The 19,433-nt window shown below is 36.2% G+C and overlaps 1 protein-coding gene, 1 long non-coding RNA gene and 2 other non-coding genes across 4 annotated transcripts; 1 reads left to right on the forward strand and 3 right to left on the reverse strand.

Moving 5' to 3' along the window:
- Positions 1-4,412: 4,412 nt before the first annotated feature.
- Positions 4,413-6,607, forward strand: LOC145004957 (GATA transcription factor 24-like). The gene is made up of 6 exons (XM_078963990.1): positions 4,413-5,259; positions 5,356-5,439; positions 5,533-5,666; positions 5,762-5,866; positions 6,050-6,155; positions 6,246-6,607. Exons 1-6 carry the CDS (start codon positions 4,813-4,815, stop codon positions 6,390-6,392), a joined length of 1,023 nt encoding a protein of 340 aa, XP_078820116.1. The 5' UTR covers positions 4,413-4,812; the 3' UTR covers positions 6,393-6,607.
- Positions 6,608-14,062: 7,455 nt separating this feature from the next.
- On the reverse strand, positions 14,063-18,747 carry LOC145003995 (uncharacterized). The gene is made up of 2 exons (XR_013662230.1): positions 18,361-18,747; positions 14,063-14,379 (listed from the first exon to the last, which is right to left on the reverse strand). It is a non-coding gene; the product is annotated as an uncharacterized LOC145003995 (long non-coding RNA).
- Positions 15,983-16,088, reverse strand: LOC145007663 (U6 spliceosomal RNA). Its single transcript, XR_013663036.1, has one exon. It is a non-coding gene; the product is annotated as a U6 spliceosomal RNA (small nuclear RNA).
- LOC145007645 (U6 spliceosomal RNA) lies at positions 18,421-18,523 on the reverse strand. Its single transcript, XR_013663019.1, has one exon. It is a non-coding gene; the product is annotated as a U6 spliceosomal RNA (small nuclear RNA).
- Positions 18,748-19,433: the final 686 nt, after the last annotated feature.

Raw genomic sequence — 19,433 nt, forward strand, 5'->3', positions numbered from 1 at the left:
CACCGGGAGACGTAAATAGTGAATTTACGATAGAAGACTTTTTAGCCTTAGCAATCTAAACAAAAGTCGTAGAATATGTTAAACTAAGAACATCGATAAAAAGAACGCCCAAATCTGACTTCGTATGAAGAAGTTATGATTTTTCTAAGATTCGGCTTAGCAGTGCACGGCCCGAAACTCGAACTTTAGTTCGAGCGGTTTTTGGCTTACGCGACCTAAATGAGAGTTGAAGATCTCATTCATAGGAACTCAACGGTAAAAAGACAGACGAAAACGGAGTCCGTATGAAGGAGTTATGAACTCTTCGCGGTCATTTAACAGTCTAAACGCGTCCTACTGTTAAATTTGAGATCGGTCGAGAATTAGCCGACGGAGTCTAAACGAAAGTTGTAGATCTTGATTTTACCTACGCGTGGATATAAAGAACATCGAAAACGGAGCTCGTATGCGAAAGTTATGATTTTTCTAAGTTTGAGGGCTGATACGCGATAGGGGGTGACGTGGCACCACCAGAATTGGACACGTGGCACCACCAGAAGGCCACCACATGGACCAACTCGGCGAGTAGGTCCCCCCTACTCGGCGAGTACATCAAAATCCTCCCCTATAAATAGAGGTGCCGGGTTCCCTCATTTCCTCACCCCTCACCCCTCTTCTTTCTCTCTCTAAACTCTCTCTCTAAGCTCCCTAACCCCCCTAAAAGCCTAGGTAAACCCCCTAGCACCCGAAGGAAGCTCCGAGGCTCCCGGAGTCCCGAGAAAAGAGCCTTTCGGCTCGGGAACGCTGCTCCAGCGAAGCCCGGTTTTCGAGAAAAACCCACTGTAAGTGAGCTGTACCTATCCTATCTTTAGTTTAGCTTATGTTTTAATATAGGAATGTTATTAGGTCCTTAAAATAATTATTTGGGCTATTATTATGAGTTATATTAAGTGTTATTAACACTTATATAATAATAATAATAGTCAGACAATTAATTTGTCACGGTTATCATTAGACTAAACCCTAGTGGTATCGATACTAGGTTTTATCGAAGGAATATCATTTTGAGAGTAGCAAAGCGCTGTCCGAGTGCTGACTCACCACCTAATCAGGTGAGTGCATAGTTACTTTCAACTTACACATAGATATGAAGTATTTTATATAAATTACGTGCTATGTGTGCATATTATCTGAATACTTGCTATCTATGCTAGATGAACGTTGTTATACATGTTTTCAATGATTCAAACTGTATATGTATTTTATATCTACGAAAATGTTGGGGTAAAACATGGGTAGATGTAATAGGTGATGTGTGATAAAATGATGAGAGGCCTCGATGTTGTTGTTGTTGATCCAGTCATCTAGCGGAGTATAGATGACGACCACGGACTCTTCTAGACAGTCCAGTGGAACACTAGCAGGCTCGCAACCTGTAGGTGTTGTGAACGATGTGTTCACCGGTGTACTCCATCCCCCACATGGTTGCCTATTAGGACATTTATTGTTGAGGAATCCCCTTAGCAGTAGTGTCCGTCCCGATGATGATCCTTAGGCTAGGTCCCTTATGATAGGTGTTTAGGGACGTAAAGTGAGGATAACGGGAACGGGTAATCGGGTTATTGTTGATTGATGAAATTAATAAACTTATTTATTGTGGGTTGAAAACCCTATGTGCTCACCAGGCTCCCAAGCCTGACCCACTCAGTTTTATGTATTACAGGTAGTGGCGCATGAGCATAGGTGTGATGTTTTGGACGAGGGATTACGGATATAGGCCTGTAGATATGAAATAATGTAGTAAGGCTTATATTGTACTGTTTATACTTTTGATCTGTACGAACATGACATCCCGAGTCTTTTAATGAAATACATTTCTATGGAAATGCTTTTGATAAATCTTTATCATATTATTGTTTTGGGACAAATTCCGCAACCCTTTTATTAAAAGACAACTCTGATTTTGAAATAAAGTATAAACAAAACCGGTCATTTCTGGCCGTGATTTTGGGGATGTCACAAATTAACAACTAATTAATCAATTTAAAAAAACCCTAGGACATGGAAACACTTTGATTCAAGTTTTATAGGTACCAACGCGTTGCATCTAAAGGGTTGTATAGCATGGCATTGGAGTTTATGGCCCAAGGACCACTCCTTATGGAGTTTACGGCCCATGGTCATTTCCCCATGAGTTTATGGCTGTAAACTCATGGTACTAAGTGTCATATTGTGTTTTGAGGTCTTATAAGTCATGATTGCACATCCAATGATCAAGTCCAAGCCTTAGGAAAGCATTAAGGCCACAAGATCACCACTTTGTAGAGTTTACGGCCTAAGGACCATATCCTTATGTGTTTACGGCCATAAAGTCTTATGGGGATATGTTTTGATTGTTGTTTAAGGTGTTAAACACTTTTAGGAAGGATCGAGGTTAGTATCCAAGGCTTAGGAAGGGACTAGGGTCCATTTAACCCCCTTAAGAAGGGTTTACGGCCCAAGAACATCCTTGGCCGTAAACTCCTTTGTTCTTATGATTCTTGATGATTTTCAAGTGTTATCAAGTTCATATTAAGCACACAAGAAGCTAGGGCAAGTGTGCTTACAAGATAGAAGCTTGATTTGGTGTTTAAGGTCTAAGAACATTAGTGCGTGTTCTTGGTGTTTTGAAGCACACTTGGAGATCTAGATGAAAAGCAAGAATGAATGGATGAAATGATGTATAACTACTAGATGTTAGGTTATAACAACAAATCAAGTCGAGAAACACTTACGTTTTCGGAAGATCAGGTGAAGAACGGGATGCTAGTTGAGAGAGAATGGGGGTAAACTTGAGGGTGGAAGTGAGAAATAAAGAGTTTGGAGAGTAAACTCATGCCTAAGGCATGAGTTGACGACCACATGGGAGTTTACGACCCAAACTTTAAAAGTTTGGCCGTGAACTCCTTATTAGGGTGGTATGTGTGGTTTTGCAACTTCAAGACCCGAGACGGTACTTCCTTTCCTTCGTTCGTTTGAAGAATAAATACTAAAAACACTCAAACGGACTTTAAATTGGCCAACAATTATTAGAAATGCAATTGACTTTTAATTGAAGCGATTGACTTTAGAGTTTGTACGAAAGAAAATTTCGGGTTGTGCATGACTTATTAATTAATACCATATGAATTATATATTGTGTTAATTGCTAATGAAAATTATTATTTCCTAGAAATAAATAATTTTCAGTTTAATTATAAGGGTTTATTGAATATTTATTAAAGCAAATTTCTAATAAATAATCAATTGTATTAAGTTGTTGTTAGTGTGACCCATTAGTATGATATGTTAATTAGCAATATCATTTTAATTTGACTCTAGAGCATACTAGACATTTTCAGAATACACACTAAAATGCCACAAAAACACTCAAAGCTCAAGAACACTCAAAGAGGGTGAAACTACGGTTAGATGGGTCGTAATGAATTGTGGAGGTTGATGAGTGTGAGTGTTCAAAGGCCATAATGTTGTTTACATATGGCTCATGCCCTAAAAACTAGGGTTTAGTCTTTGGTTACGTACGCCCTACGTACACTGAACGTATGTGGCTAAGCCCCCCAATCCAAAAGCACGCATGTACGCTAAGCGTACCTAAACGTACGCCTAGTGTATGAGGGGACCATTTTCACAAAAAATTCAAACTTCAAGGACCAAAGAGGAAAATACCTGGAATCGAATGTTACATAGTCTAAAGTAGCCGATTATAAGGATTAAATTTGTACAAAAAAAAATAAATTGTCAAATATAAGTATAAAAAACATTAGTAATTAAATATATATTAAACAAAAAATATACTACTCGTTAAAACATTTTCTTAAAATAAAACTATAAAAAAGTTTGCAATTTTGTCAGATTAATATGTCTAATAAATAAAGATCTTTTTTATCACATATCATATTCTCATTCATTTTGTGGTTATTTTAAATTAACTTTTATCCACATGTAATTTTATGTTTTTTTTTTCCATTTTATTGAATTTCACATAATATTTAAATGTAATAATGTATAATAATAAATGAATATCTGTTTCATTAATATACTTATATTCTAATTTCAAATTTCATAAATTAAAAACCTATTAATTTTCTTTGTTTATTTATATAAACTATTTGTTTAAATTTATAAGAGAAAAAAACAATTTTAATAATTAATATTTTCTTAGTTTCTTATAAATTCCAACATCTCATATTTAGAAATTTTTATTCAACTTTTTTTTCTTTCTGTTCTAGTATCTTATAAAACCATATATCAAATATTTAGAAATTTCTATTCAACTTTCTTTTTGGTTCTAGTATCTTATATATAGTGGAATTTTGTAGAATATTATTATTTTATTTTTTTCTAAAAATGATATCCTAAGGATTAGACCAAAGCACAATTTCCCCTTTCACAAATTTAGACCTGAACCCAACGGCTTATGACTTGAAAAAGGGCTTATACTGCTGCCAATTACGTTTACGCCTACGCCTACGCCTCCCCACCAAATTCAATGTTGTCAAATCGTCGTCCGTAGAAATCCATCCATCCACCTCCGTTTCTCGTACCCCCAATCCCTCCCTGCTTCGTTTCTTGCTCCAAATTAGGGTTCTTATATTTCAATCTTGTAACTCCAATTGGCCTTTTTCTTCATCTTCTTCATCTTTCCCTTTCGATTGTCGTCGTTGTATCAATAAACCCATCTCTGATTTGATTCCTGATAGACCCGTGTATATATATACAGCTTAGGAATCAGTAAACCCCTTGTCTTTCTTTTCATCCGAAAGGGTTTTTTTCGTTGTTAGATGCTTTTGGATAATGTCGGATGCGAATATTAGCAATCAGCATCTTCATCGAGCTACCTACGAGCCTGTAAGTTTACAGCGTCATCATCATCAGCAACAACAAGGAATTACTATCAATAGCAATAACGACGATGGAAATCAACATCACATGGTTGACGATGTAGTAGTAGAGGAAGACGACGACGACGTTCCCGGAGGCGAAGAAGAGTCTATCGATAACCCTAACCAGATCCGTTACGACCACCACAATCCACATCATCAACACCATGGTTTACAAAACGGCGGTGGCTTGGAAGGCGGAATGGAGGAAATGAGTGCTCCGCCACATGGTCTGTATGTTCCGGAGTCTGAAATTCAGCAGCATGCGGTGGGTGGTGGTGGTGGTACTGGTGGTGCTGATCAGCTTACGTTGTCGTTTCAGGGTGAAGTTTATGTGTTCGATGCTGTTTCACCTGAAAAGGTTTTCGCTTTACTCTCTGCATCAATCGCTGACCTAATCCAACAAGTTTGTAGCTTTTCATTGTGGTTTTTTAAAGCTGTATAATTTGCGTTACAGGTGCAATCTGTTTTGCTACTGTTGGGTGGATATGAAGTACCTACAGGGGTCACTTCTTTAGGGATACCTCCTCAGAATCAAAGGGTATGCCTTATAAGTAATTAAGCATAATGATTTGTATATGATGATTGATGATTTGAGTTTATTGAAAGTTTTTCTTGAAATGTATTGTTACAGGATTTGGCAGAATTTCCTGCAAGATCAAGTCAATCTCAAAGGGCTGCATCATTGATTCGGTTTAGAGAGAAGAGGAAAGAAAGATGCTTTGATAAGAAAATCCGTTACACTGTTCGAAAGGAAGTTGCCCTGAGGTGGTACTAGAATTATCCGAAATCTATCATTGTTTCTTTTTATTTTAAAAAAAAAACTTATGCTACATAAGATCTGATTTTTATAATAAAAACAGAATGCAACGAAAAAAGGGTCAATTTACATCATCCAAGGCAACTTCAGATGTATCGGGTTCTTCTTCCGATTGGAATGGTGGGCCCACCCAAGATGAAGAAACAACGTAAGTATCCACTCTGTATACATGACACGACAGAACAGAACAAGTTGTACTTAATCAGTATACTGTGTTAGACATGATATGACATAACAGAACAGGTTGTACATAGCTAGTACTCGTACTAGTGTGATCGGACAATTTTTTTTTTTTCCGTATGAAAAGACGTGAATGCCCTTGTCCATACAGATGTAGGCACTGTGGAATAAGCTCGAAGTCAACTCCGATGATGCGACGTGGGCCCGATGGGCCAAGAACGTTGTGCAATGCGTGCGGACTCAAATGGGCTAACAAGGTAATAATTCTTTTGCTTGTCATTTTGTGTTATGAAGTGAATAGTTGTTGACTTATTATTGTTATTATTATGGGAATTGATTTTTTTCAGGGACTTTTAAGAGATCTGAGCAAGGTTTCAGCAGCAGGAAGTCAGGAAGCAGGTGGAAAGGGGAACAACTTGGAAGCTGGAAATGTGAATGCTGCTGTGCTTGTGGTGTCTAATGGAGATAGTTCGGGTGTGGCTGGAGAAAGGTGAGTGATTTGAAGTAAAAAAAAAGGTGTAAAATAAGGGAAAAAAAGATGCTTCCGGGTTTTATGAATTCGGTTATTACAGAGATTTGTAGACATTAATGACAGCTACAGTGTATGAGCTGTATTACATAGTGTTGTTAGTTGTAGGTTTTCGAATCTTTGGTGTTTGTATCTCTCCCTCTCTGATCATCTCTCATTAAACATCGATTCATTTGAGTATGTTTGTGTTTTTATCTGTTAAATCCTAAACACAAAACCCAAAACCTGTTGTTTCTGTTGTTTCAGCTTCTCCATTGGTAGTCTGTAATTAAGAAAATTGCCCTAAAAGGTTGCTGAAGACAGTTATTGAAGAAATCCCCTGACTTGTGTTTGTTGGAAATATAAACAGATATTAAAAGTTTTTAACTTTTTTCTTTTACTATTATTTAAGTATGCGGATTTTAAAGATTACCAGGTGTTTGTTTTTCAACTTGACATTGGTTAAGCTGCAAAGTTGAGATGAATGGAGATGTTAGATTATCGGTACTTGAATTCAAAGTAGACTTGAATGACATGATTGAATTTAGTTTTGTAAAATTTTATGTCTGTTTGTTAATTTATACACTTGGACTGAAATAGCCTCTTTCAGATTTGGTTGTTTTTCGTAGTCTACAGAATCCTTGCACACATGTACAAATGTAGGTTGCTTTTAGGTGCATAACAGCCAACTAGATGCCAACTAGATGGTTGGGCCCACAAAGAGCCCTATCCATATTTGTAATTAAAACTCAAACCCTTGTTCCTTGACAATTTCTGCAATAAATCATAAACAAATGTAGGCTTTAAGGATTGGCCCACAAAGAGCCCTATCCATATTTGTAATTAAAACTCAAACCCTTGTTCCTTGACAATTTCTGCAATAAATCATAAACAAATGTAGGCTTTAAGGATTGGCTTGCCTTTATCAACGATGCAACCTTGATTTTTTGGTTTCGTGATGTTTTTGAGTTAGTTTCGTTACGGATTTGGTACCTCAGTTTAACGCCCCAAAAATACCAAGTAATTTTTTCATTATAAATAAGTCGAAACCATTTATTCAATATCCCAAAAGACGATCATAATAAAAGTATTTTTCAAAACATCAGAGTAAAGTCATAAACAATCAATACGGAATAAATCTCCAGGGGATGTAGTGTGATCAGATCGAACTCTTCCTTTTGAAATCAAAAGTACCTGAAAACATTTTAAACATAAACCGTAAATATAAAGCTTAGTGAGTCCCTCAAAATACCACAAAGACAACAAGCGGATATAGGTATATCAACAAGTGTCACAAAGACAACTATTATCCTACATGTAACATCCCGGAATATCAAGAGTAGAGTTGAAGGGCTAAAAGTGAAAATGTATAAGGGCAACTCGGTGAGTAGGGTTGCGACTTTGGTCGCGTGTTAAGTGGCCTACTCGGCGAGTCCAAAGATGGACTCAGCGAGTAGGCGCTGAGTGGAGAAAACCCTAAATCCGGAGGATGAGCCCTATTTAAAGGACATTATACCCTCTCCCCAGCCTCTTTGATCTCCCTTGAAGTCCAGAAACCCTAGATACGTGATTATGGAGGATTTGAGTGCATTTGGAGCTTGGGGAAGTGATTGTTGAAGAAATCTTAAAGGAGAAGAGACTTGGGTCAAAGGGTTTTGCAAGGATTCGGATTAATCTTCTCTTGGAGCTTCCTTTTGAGGTATTATTTCATTGTTTGAGCTGCTATTATCTAGATTCATCATTTTTGGAGGTGTTAGAGATCATATCTTTTGATGTATCGGAGTTTAGAGGTTAGATCTGAGATTGCTACCTCAGATCTAGAATGGAGAAGGGTTAGAATGCATAAAGGTCCCTGTTTTGAGAGATTGATGGAGCTATCTTGTCCTAAACCCAAACCCTAGAGTGAAAATGCCTAGATCTCCTTGGATTCACGTAAAGATTGCCACTTTACGTGATGGATGGTCTTAGGAGGGGTAGATCTATGGTTTGGATCATCTGCATGGCTTGGAAAGCCTCTGTATGGATTCAGACCCGGTGGTACTCGGCGAGTCACATGGGTGGACTCGGCGAGTTGCTTGAAGAAAGGCTGGAACTTGGCGAGTTGGAAGAACAACTCGGTGAGTTGGATGAAGATGGCCTGGAACTCGGCGAGTTGTATGAACAACTCGGCGAGTAGGTTGAAGATAGTCGTAGACTCGGCGAGTCTGGTCTTAGGGTCCAAGTTTCGTTTGGATGGGCTGTGACTCGGTGAGTCAAGGGATGACTCGGTGAGTTGTGTGCAAGTGGACTCAGAGTTGTTGGACTCGGTGAGTCTCGGGGTGACTCGGCGAGTTGGGTCGCGAATTGAAGGAGGTTCTGTGTATGGGGACTCGGCGAGTCATCGGGTTAACTCAGCGAGTAGAGTCAGTCAGGGGTAGACTTTGACTTTGACCTTGACCAAGGGTTGACCAGTTGACTTCCAGGGATAATTTGGTAATTATTGGTATTTATTGGATTCAGTCTTTTGGGTATTGACAGTGGTGGAGTTCGGGTTGGAGGTTGCAGCAGCGTGATCTTATCCTTTTCAGTCAGCAGTTGCGAGGTGAGTTATCCTCACTATATCGACAGGGTCTAAGGCACCAAGGCCGACCCTTTATCGGATTGAGATCCGTGTATTTGTTGATTATGTTATTGCTTTGATATGTCTGCATCCTGGTAGTTAGGATGATATATGTTAGAGACCTGGTTAAGGTCGGTTTCCTAATATGTAGGGTGATGCTATGCTAGTGACCGGTTAGGTCGGTATCATGGTCAGGAGGATGATATGTTATGTGAACTGTTTGATCGGCTTGTTGACTGTGAACTGTTATATGATTGTATGTTATATGCACATGGTTGTTTGGACTGGAGTGGGTTGAGGCGGGTCCTGCTTTGTGTTGTAGGCCAAGATACCTAGGGCGGACCGGTTATTCCGAAGGCCCAGCGAGCGGTCCGGATAGGTTGTAGGCCCCCACGAGGGCGGACCAGACGTGCCGAGGCTCGGAGAGTGGACCAGGCCGACTGAAGGCCCGATGCGGGCGGACCAGTCATACTGTAGACTCAGAGAGTGGACCAGGTGGGTTGAAGGTCCGGTGCGGGCGGACCAACTACACTGCAGACTCGAGGGACATGACTGGACTCGGAGGGTGGACCAGGTAGACTGAAGGCCTGACACGGCGGACCAGTCACATAGTAGACCCAATATGCATGGCTGTTCTGTGATTCGATATGATATGGCATGTTATGTGTATGGTATATGTGGTTGGTATTTTGGGGGTATCTCACTAAGCTTTCGGGCTTACAGTTGTGGTTTAATGTTTTTCAGGTTCTTCAGGAGACCGTGGCAAGGCAAAGGCGTGATCGTACCGCTCCTCATGTTTATGCTTTATGATATGGACCTGGGAATACTCTGATAATAAATGTATTGAAAACCTTTTTGTAATAACTTAATGAATTGGGATGTTTTTGAAAAGTTTAAATTTTGTTGAAATTTTTGGTCGTTACACTACAAACATAATCCGGTGGGCCGGCATTGAAGCCTTCAACCCACAGGTACGGTGAAGATAACTATTCAACATAAGCCCAAAAGCTACCTTAGCAAAAGAACATCCAACCCAAGCTTCCTAAAGCCAAACTGAAACAAATCCTTAGCCAAATGCTCAATTTTACACAAGTTTGACCAAAGTCAAAATGGTTAAAGAGTCAACGATCAAAGTTAAAGTCAAAATTGCCAATCAGCAGCCCTCCACATTGTGGCCTTCCTTGGCGACGTCATGGGAACAAAATGCCAAAACAGTTGTTGATTCCCCATTCGCCACATCGTGGCAACCTAAGGCCATGCCGGCCAGTCCGAACAGCTCAAACGAGCTTAATCAATTTTTCTTCCGATTTCAAGAGCTCCAAAGCTCAGACCTGATCCTTTCCAATGTCTCAATGGGTAAAGTTTCTTACTTTATCCATTAGGAATGTCTAAACCACCAAGGTCTAGACTTTAAGTCTCAAAAGTACCTAAAATGCATCTTTCTTAACTTAATCCATTAAGTTCAAGTTTCCAACTGCATATCCGAATCAACAAGGTGTCTCGATTGATAAAGTTTCCAACTTTATCCATAATAATGCCACAATCTTCCAAAATCTAAACTTTAATATACCAAATGACCTAAAGGACCAAGATAACTTGCATGGAAAGGGAAGGTAAAAGATTATAACTTTCCTAGTCCATGGGGTCCAAGAAACATTCCAAATTGATCAAAAGATGTTGGAGTCCACTTAACTCCAAGATCACTTATAAAATGGACAAAAAATGCCAAAAACACCAAATGACAAGATCTAATGAACTAGATAGCAATATTGAAACTTTATACTCACAATGGTCCAGAAATGTAGTGCCTTTGATGGATCCTAACTTGAAGCTTCATTCCTTGTAACCAAAAAAACCTTATTGATCTTTATGCTCCATCAAAATAACATAAAAATATCCAAAAAAGGAGGGATGAGAGAGGAGAAGCTTAAATCTTGAAGGTGGAGACTAGGGTTTCTCTCAAGGGATTCTAGAGGTGATGGAGGGTGATAAAATGTCTAAAAATGCGGAACTTATGCTTAAACACATTGAAAACCCTAAAATCATGGGCTTGGGCCTAACTGATCACCATGTTGTGGGCTCTGATCTCCACTCTATGGCGATGGTTTTCTCTAAAATCCACCTCAACTTCAAACAACTATAACTTCTTTGTTTCAACTCCTTTTCGGTGATCTTTATATCAACAGAAAGGTATTAACGAGCCCCACACTTCTATCTAGTTAATTTTGGCTTAAAACATGTCGAACTAAAAACCATAATCCACGCAAGAAGCCTAATATATAACTTTTTCCATTTTACCATTTGACTCCAAAATACAACCCAAAGGCTTAGATCATATAACCAATATATCATCCAATAGGATCTAAACCCTATTCCCTTTCAGCCCAAGACATTTACATGATTCATTTATTGCCCACAATCTTGAAATAAAAAACTTCTCGAAACAAGATGTTACATGAAATGACTTTAACACACTTGGTGTATTTATTTTTCTTTTTTTCTTTCCTTTTTTAATATCTAATAGTTATTTATTTATTTTAATAATTAAAAAAACATTCTCTCTCTCTCTCTCTCTCTCTCTCTCTCTCTCTCTCTCTCTCTGCGTAAGATTTTTGGGTGCTTTGTGTTTTAGTTTTCCCCCAAAAATTGAGGCTTTTCTTGTCTGGGATTTGTTCATCTTTTCTAGATCTAGGTAGTCGGTAATCATCAAAACATATAAAAAAAAAAGCAAAAAAATCTATAAAAGAAAAAATGATCATGAAATACTCATGTTTTGATTTTGATTTGGCGATACATGAGGTTCTCATTGAAGTGGTTCTAAACTATTCTCAATGGCCAGTTTTTCGTGCTCATAGATACGAAGACAATTTGATTTCACCTTTGAGGATCATAAATGGGTATGTCGTGGAAGGCATGTCCGACAAAGGGGAAAGAAAGCTTCGTTAAGCCATAAATCCATGATCAATCCAATTTCTACATACATAATCGACTTATCACCTCCAGACCCATTTGGTATGGAGATCGATATCAGCACCATTTTCACAGCCATCACCAGGTGGCTTGAAGATTTTGAAGTGGGATTACATGAAATATGTCATAAACAACTGAGGGGGAAACAACCACAAAACCGGTGTTGGGTCTAATGTTGCCGAATATGCTACTATCGAAGACGCTACTATGCTTGTGGAGGTGTTCTTTCCGACGGAGAGGATAGGGTTGGCGGAATGCTCAACGGTACAAATCGGAGGAGACATATGGATAAAAGAGAAGAATGAAGCAGCAAAGGCTGCTGTTGACTGCTGTAGTTAAGGGACTGATCCAACGTCCTCTTGATTGTTCCTATTTTAACCTGGAAGCAAACACGAAGGGAAGGCGCAAGGCAAATCGAATATAGAAAAACAACAGGTAGGGGCGTTTGGGTTGTTGTGAAGTCGACGATGAGCAGAAGGAAAACGAGAGGGGATGTTGCCCTCTTGACTGCCAGAAAATCCCAAAGTGGAGGTTTTCTCGATTAAGGGGGTGTTTGACTTAACTTTTTAAGGGGCCAAAAGTCCTTTTTGGAAAAGTTGTAAAAAGTCAGGTTTTCCTGACTTTTCCAAAAAGTTGATTTTCCTTCTATCAAAAATCCAAAAGTAGGTTTTAAAAGTATTTTGCCAAACATATTTTGCCTTCTATCTTTTTCTAAAAGATCTTTTGGCTTCCTAAAAGCTAAGCCAAACACCCCCTAAAACTGCACAAGAAGAAGGAAGGCAACATCACGTATCAGGGGGTATTTGGCTTGCTTGTCATTGAGAAAGAAGAAGGAAACATGGCTAGAACGGAGGGTAGCAGCCTCCGTTTTTTGCTTGGGTTTTCCACACACACACACAGAGACACACACACACACAAACAGAGAGAGAGAGAGAGAGAGAGAGAGAGAGAGAGAGAGAGAGAGAGAGAGAGAGAGAGAGAGAGAGAGAGAGAGAGAGAGGCTTTTTTTAATTATTAAAATAAATATTATAATAAATAAATAACTATTAGATTTAAAAATGAAAGAAAAAAAATAAATATATCAAGGGTATTACAGCCACTTTAGTTTTACTAAGGGACCAAATTCACAATGAAACTAACTTCAAAGGATCATGAAACCAAAAAAATCAAGATTTTAACTAAATCTCAGGAAAAAAGAAAATGCATACAAGACCATTATATATCAAATAACAAATAAAAAAGAAGAAAATCATCCATAAGATTTCAATATTTAAAAAACAAAAAGTCATCATCGGTCAAATATTTAGGCACAAACATCACAGATCGTGAGCCAGTTGCACTCTATATTGAGGTTCTGATGTCGTGTCGTATTCATATTCAAAATTCAACACGATAATAGAACGAAACGTGGTGTTCGTGTTCAAAAGACGTGTAATTAGTAGCTAAATATGTTGTTTTATGTCCACCTTTTTTTTTCGTGTTTAAATAAACATTTTTACAAAAACTTATGTATGATATTATGCAAATAGTTATTTTTTGTCATTTTTGTCGTATTATCGTGTTTTTATTGAGTCGTATTCGTGTTAATGAAAAACAACACGCTATCACGTCGTGTCCGGGTTAACAAAAAATAATTTGTATCGTATTGTGTTAAACAAAAACACATAACGACAACCCGATTTACCACCTTTACATGGATCAGTCTCCTGCAACATAAGAAACATACTAATTGTTTTGCACTATTTTAAGCCTATTTATTGTGTAAATACTAAATAGACCTCTACACTTTTAACGAATATTAACTAGAAAATATAATGTATTCGAGCGCCTCCAGACAACTCGGATGTAGACATCTCTTCATTTTTTCCATCGATCATCGAAGAAAAAGCTGCTTAAATTCAAGATATTATCTATGAAATTAGATATTTACACAATGCATACTTCAAATCTAGTAAGAATAACATGTTGGAATAGACCAAAGTACCCCTAGTAGTAAGACTTATAACCAACACAAATACTGGTCAAACAAACAATCAACCAATTAGGGTCTCCCTCTTCATTAAGACAGAAGACAAAGAATCAATCAATTGGGACCCAAGTAAATCAAACAAGCAATGCTGAAGCAACAAGCCAACAACAAAGCTTGAAGCACAATAGCAATCACAGATCAGAGACTCAATTTGACAACTCTTGGGTACAAATTTGAGGTTTAAATGGATTGTTGATATGGCAAGAAATGATGTATCTTATGGTGTTACAAAAACAAATTCCACCAATAGCCACAGTCTATTATAACAATAAAAGTTCAACAAGTCAGCTAGTTTGAGTTCTGATGAAGTAATACATCTCATCATCATTTTAGCTTTATAATTTGCAGGGCAACAAGCAGTGCATCCAAACTGACCTACACATGATCACTACAATCATTAAAAAAATATTTATCTTTGGACAATAATAACAAAGAATTTAAGCATGCCACACAGAATTGTGTTGGTGTTCCTGTTATTGATATGAATATGATATCATAATTTCAGTTGCTAATGTTGAAGCCTAAAGAAGAAAAGGAACTGTTATAAACTTCCAACCTCTATCATCTATCATTATCATTAAGGAGTGAATCTTGTGTATAATCTATCATATCAAATTAGTAGCTTTATTCCAAACTAATCATCATACTTGTTGAAATGCCAAAGAAAACCATTAAAGTAGGTAACTTTAGACATTTTGTGATTGTTAATTATTATTAAACACACATGATGCATCCAGAGCTTGCACCAATTCGAATCTGCAACAATTAGGAATCGATCGAGCGAATTAGGGCAAAAAAAGTTCGAATCTGCAGCAATCAGCTCTGTATCGTTCCAATTTTATCGGATGTCCCCGAAGGGACGATGTATGATGCTAGGCCAGGGTATAAGAAGCATAAAAGCCTTTCAATAGCAACCGATGTGGGAAGCCATGAATTGCAGCATTTTCACCACGAATCAAAAGAGAAGAGTTAGAAATCGATCAGTATGGAAAACCCTAATTTTTACTTTCTTCTTCGTTTTACCTCAAAGTCAACATACACAGCAAAATGAGCAAGTCACAAGGTGAATTACTAAAAAATCAAGATGGGTGCTGTTGATTTTCTATATAATTGTTAACGGTACAAAACAAAAGTCGCTATATTATTTATTTTATCAAAAAAAAAAAAAAAAAAAATTCCATCCTTTTTTTTAACAAAAGAATTTCACTTATTTAATTTTCTCAATAAATAACTATTATTTGGTTTATTAGCAAAGGGTTTTTATGTGAATGCAAGTAGTAAATTATGGCTATTACTCGAACCGAAAGAATTGCATCAAAGCCTTGCATAATTTCTCTTGTATTCATTGGAAACCGTTTGCTAAGAATGGCATTCCGAGTACTTAGGCAAAATATTTTCCAAATAGCTTGGGAGCTTAAGGATCGGGATATCTCCCTTGAGGAGCTTTCTTGTAGAAATCTAGGGATTGGTGATCAAACTTATTTTTGGAAGGATAAATGGTGATAGTTAATTGCTATCAAACACCCAGAAGTTGCACCAATTCCAATTACGAACAAAGGAAACCAACAGAAGCTATTGAAGACAATAATTACATCAAACAGAAAATGAAAAACCCTCATCTCCACCTCTAAAAAAACACAGTTGTATAATAAACTTGATGCCTGATTATAAACTGATTCTACAAGACTATTCAGACAAGGAGCTTAGCACATTTCATCAGCAATGATCATAGCGTTTGTTAAGTGAATCCATATAAGTATCAGTAATTGCAGCAAATAACAAGAAATCAATAAATCAATAAGTTTTTTTAGCGAGATAAGGGAAAATGGCATTGAATCTAAGAGGATAATCTGAAAAAGAGATGCATCAATCGATCAAGCGAATTAGGGCAAAAAACAATTTGGATCCGATAGCGGTACCTTTCTGAACCAAATCTTGAAAAGAGATGCAGCAATCGATTGAGCGAATTAGGTCAAAAAAAATTTCGGATCATTTCTCGATTTGTGCGTGTCATCCTTACGCAGGGGCCATGCTAATCTTCTCTGTATCATTCCAATTTTATCGGATGTCCCAATTTTATGAAAAAATGTCTTAATATTTTGTTGTGTGTTGTGTCTGTAGTATGTGCCAAACAAGTGGCTGAAATAAATGTGTTTATGTATTGGACACCCTTTAATCAAATTCCTAAATAAAGAAGTTTCTTATTGGCTAATTGAAGATGTTCCTAACTGCTAATGCTTAATTTTGAATCAGATTCCTAAAAAATAAGTTTCTTTTGCTTTTTTAAGTTCAGTTTAATATTATTTTTTATCTTATTGCAATTATTGAATTCATATTTTTCTTTTACCTGTTTAAAGTTGAAGTAAATTCTTCGTTTGCATGTCATTAAGTGTTTAATTAGAGAAGATGCATAAAGATTGTTCCTAACCTTTACATGATGAATTCATATTTTTCTTTTAGTGTTTTGATTACAGAATCACCAAATTCTACCAATTTTTACGTTGTTTGTAGATGATAATTTATTGTTATTATTTTGTTAACTTTCGATTTGTATTCATTGCAAGGAATAGCAACAAACTTTCATTTTTTTTCTTTCTTTTCCACCACCCTCATTTTCCGACAAATGCTTAGGTTTCTTTCGTACCCCATGATTTGTTTTCCCGCCACTGCATTTTATTAACACAGGGGCCATTATGTAAGTTTTTTTTAACATAGGGACTATTTTGAAAATTAGTTACACCACTGATTTGTTGATAAAATAAACTCTATGCACATACCATGTTTTTTGAAAATGCATAAGTAAATGTTTGTTGAAACCAAAATTGTATGCTTGAAAGTTTATACCACTGATTTGTGTATGTAAATATTGTTATATGTATCTTAATTTTATATATATATATATATATATATATATATATATATATATATATATATATATATATATATTCTTTTTTTGTGCGTGATTCATGTTCTCTTTAATATGTTATGTTGGACAGGGGTAAAATTGTCAAAATTGCCATCGACACTCTAAAGGGATAACCGGATAAGCAACAAAGCTTCGACTTGTGTTTGTTGATATGTGTTTCGATAAGGATGGTAAACTATCAAATAAAACACTCAATGTTGTGTATAAACAAGTTTTTAGAAATTTATAAAACCTTTGTATACTTTTATTATTTATATAGATTTCAGTTTCTGTTTTTATTTATATTTATATTGCATTCTACAAAATTATAATTTTCTAACATATCTACATATACAAAATGCCAATTGGATATTCAAACCAATATCATTTTCTAATTTCAGCCAATAATTATGTCATTGTGATATGTATTTATTATTTATTAAAGTTTTTATTATCAATTCTTAATAATCAAGTTATAATTTAATTAAAACTATTTTTAAATTATTCATCCGTGGTGTCCACCGGTTATAACCTAGTTATAATAAATAGAGAGAAAGGTCACAGTAGGGATGTCTAGAAAACACAAAGAAATAGCACAAATTCAATCAAAAGGCTTAATGTATTGATTCTAATCAATCAAAACCATATAAACAAAAGATAACGCTAATGACAAAATTACCCCTCCATCATTAGCACTAATTATGTTAGTCAAGTTTCGAGTTCAAGACCTGAAATTATTAGTAGAATCAACTAAAACAGAAATAGCAGAGCATGCTTTCTGTTAGGTTCATAAAATCAATATTAAATGGATCTTGATATAACTAAAGTCTAGCATAATATTAACTAAGGAGCATGAAACAACACTAAGAGACAACAACCATTTATCCTAATCTAACTTTTTGAACAAGTCAACTTCTAAAAGAAAATCCCAGCCCCAAATCATTCCTATTTCCAACATTTTTTTCACCTGCATTCATACTTAACTTGCTAGAGGGTATTGGATGAAAAGAACATAAAAATGATTGCAATCAATCTAATCACATACATAGTTAGATATAGATTGAAGGGCATACAACTTTAGACAGTTTGTGATTGTTAATTGCTATCAAACACCCAGAAGTTGCACCAATTCCAATTAAGAACATAGGAAACCAACAGAAGCTATTGAAGAAATAAGTACATCAAACAGAAAAAGAAAAACCCTCATTTCCACCTCTAAAAAAAGACAGTTGTATAATGAGCTTGATTCCTGATTATTAACAGATCCGACCAGACTATTCAGACAAGGAGCTTGCACATTCCATTATATTCATTAGCAATGATCATAGTGTTTGTTTTGTTAATCCATATAAGCATCAAAAATTGCAGCAAATAACAAGAAATCAATAAGTTTTTTTTGCGAGAGAAGCGAAAAAAATGGCATTGAATCTAAGAGGATCCGATAGCGGTACCTTTGTGAACCGAATCTGAAAAAGAGATGCAGCAATCGATGGAGCGAATTAGGGCAAAAAAAAAATTTGGACCATTTCTCGATTTGTGCGTGTCATCCTTGCGCAGGGGCCATGCTAATCTTCTCTGTATCGTTCCAATTTTATCGGATGTCCCCGAAGGGACGAATGACAATCGAAGGCGAAGCATTATAAAATCAAAAGCTTCCGTTCCAGCCACCGATGTGGGAAGCCATGGTATTGTTTCAATCAGACGATAATCTAACTATTGGGTTGTAAGCCCTGATTTTCACTGCACTCTTTTAGTTTTAACACCTCAAAGTGAAGATGGTGAAACCCTATCGGTATCAGGCACCAAACCAACCAGAATACCAGGCGACTTCTAATACATTTTAGTATTTTACTAGTATAGATAGAAAGGGGTCGACGTGTTTGTTTTTTTTGTTATTTTTTTTTTCGATTTTTTTTTTTAATTTTCATAAATAATAATTATATTTAGATACCCCATTATAAAAGTTGGGCAGAAAAATCAAACCACAAATAGAAAAAAAAAATGAACATAAAACCAATGGTTTGGTTTTTACTTTTTTAGAAAACGAAATATTCAGTTCAATTTCGGGTTTACAAATTAGAAAACTACAAAAACCCTGAACTACACCGATTTGTATATATAAATATAATTTATTTATAGATACCATATACAAACCTATGTAATTTTATAACAATTGATAGCATTCGAGTTGGTTAAGATGGTGAACATATGAATTTGAGGTTTCGAATTTAAATTCCTTAAGCTTATTTTACTTGTGGTGATTTACTCATCCCACATCGGCTAGATAGTAAAATTTCTTATTACTTTCTAATTATAAATATATTGATCCAATTGCAAACTTCTACGTTATATTACATCTAATGTCACATCTATTGATGGATATATAATTATTTTGTCTTTATCTATAAAATATCAAAAATGACATATACCTTAATATTTGGAGTTTGATTGATATTAATTTGGGAGACCGAAGCTTCTTTTTTTATTATAAATTTTTATAGTTGTTGATGGGGTTTAAAAACAG

This window comes from Lactuca saligna, chromosome 7, assembly GCF_052625555.1.
Source record: "Lactuca saligna cultivar CGN05327 chromosome 7, ASM5262555v1, whole genome shotgun sequence".
Classification (NCBI taxonomy): domain Eukaryota; kingdom Viridiplantae; phylum Streptophyta; class Magnoliopsida; order Asterales; family Asteraceae; genus Lactuca; species Lactuca saligna.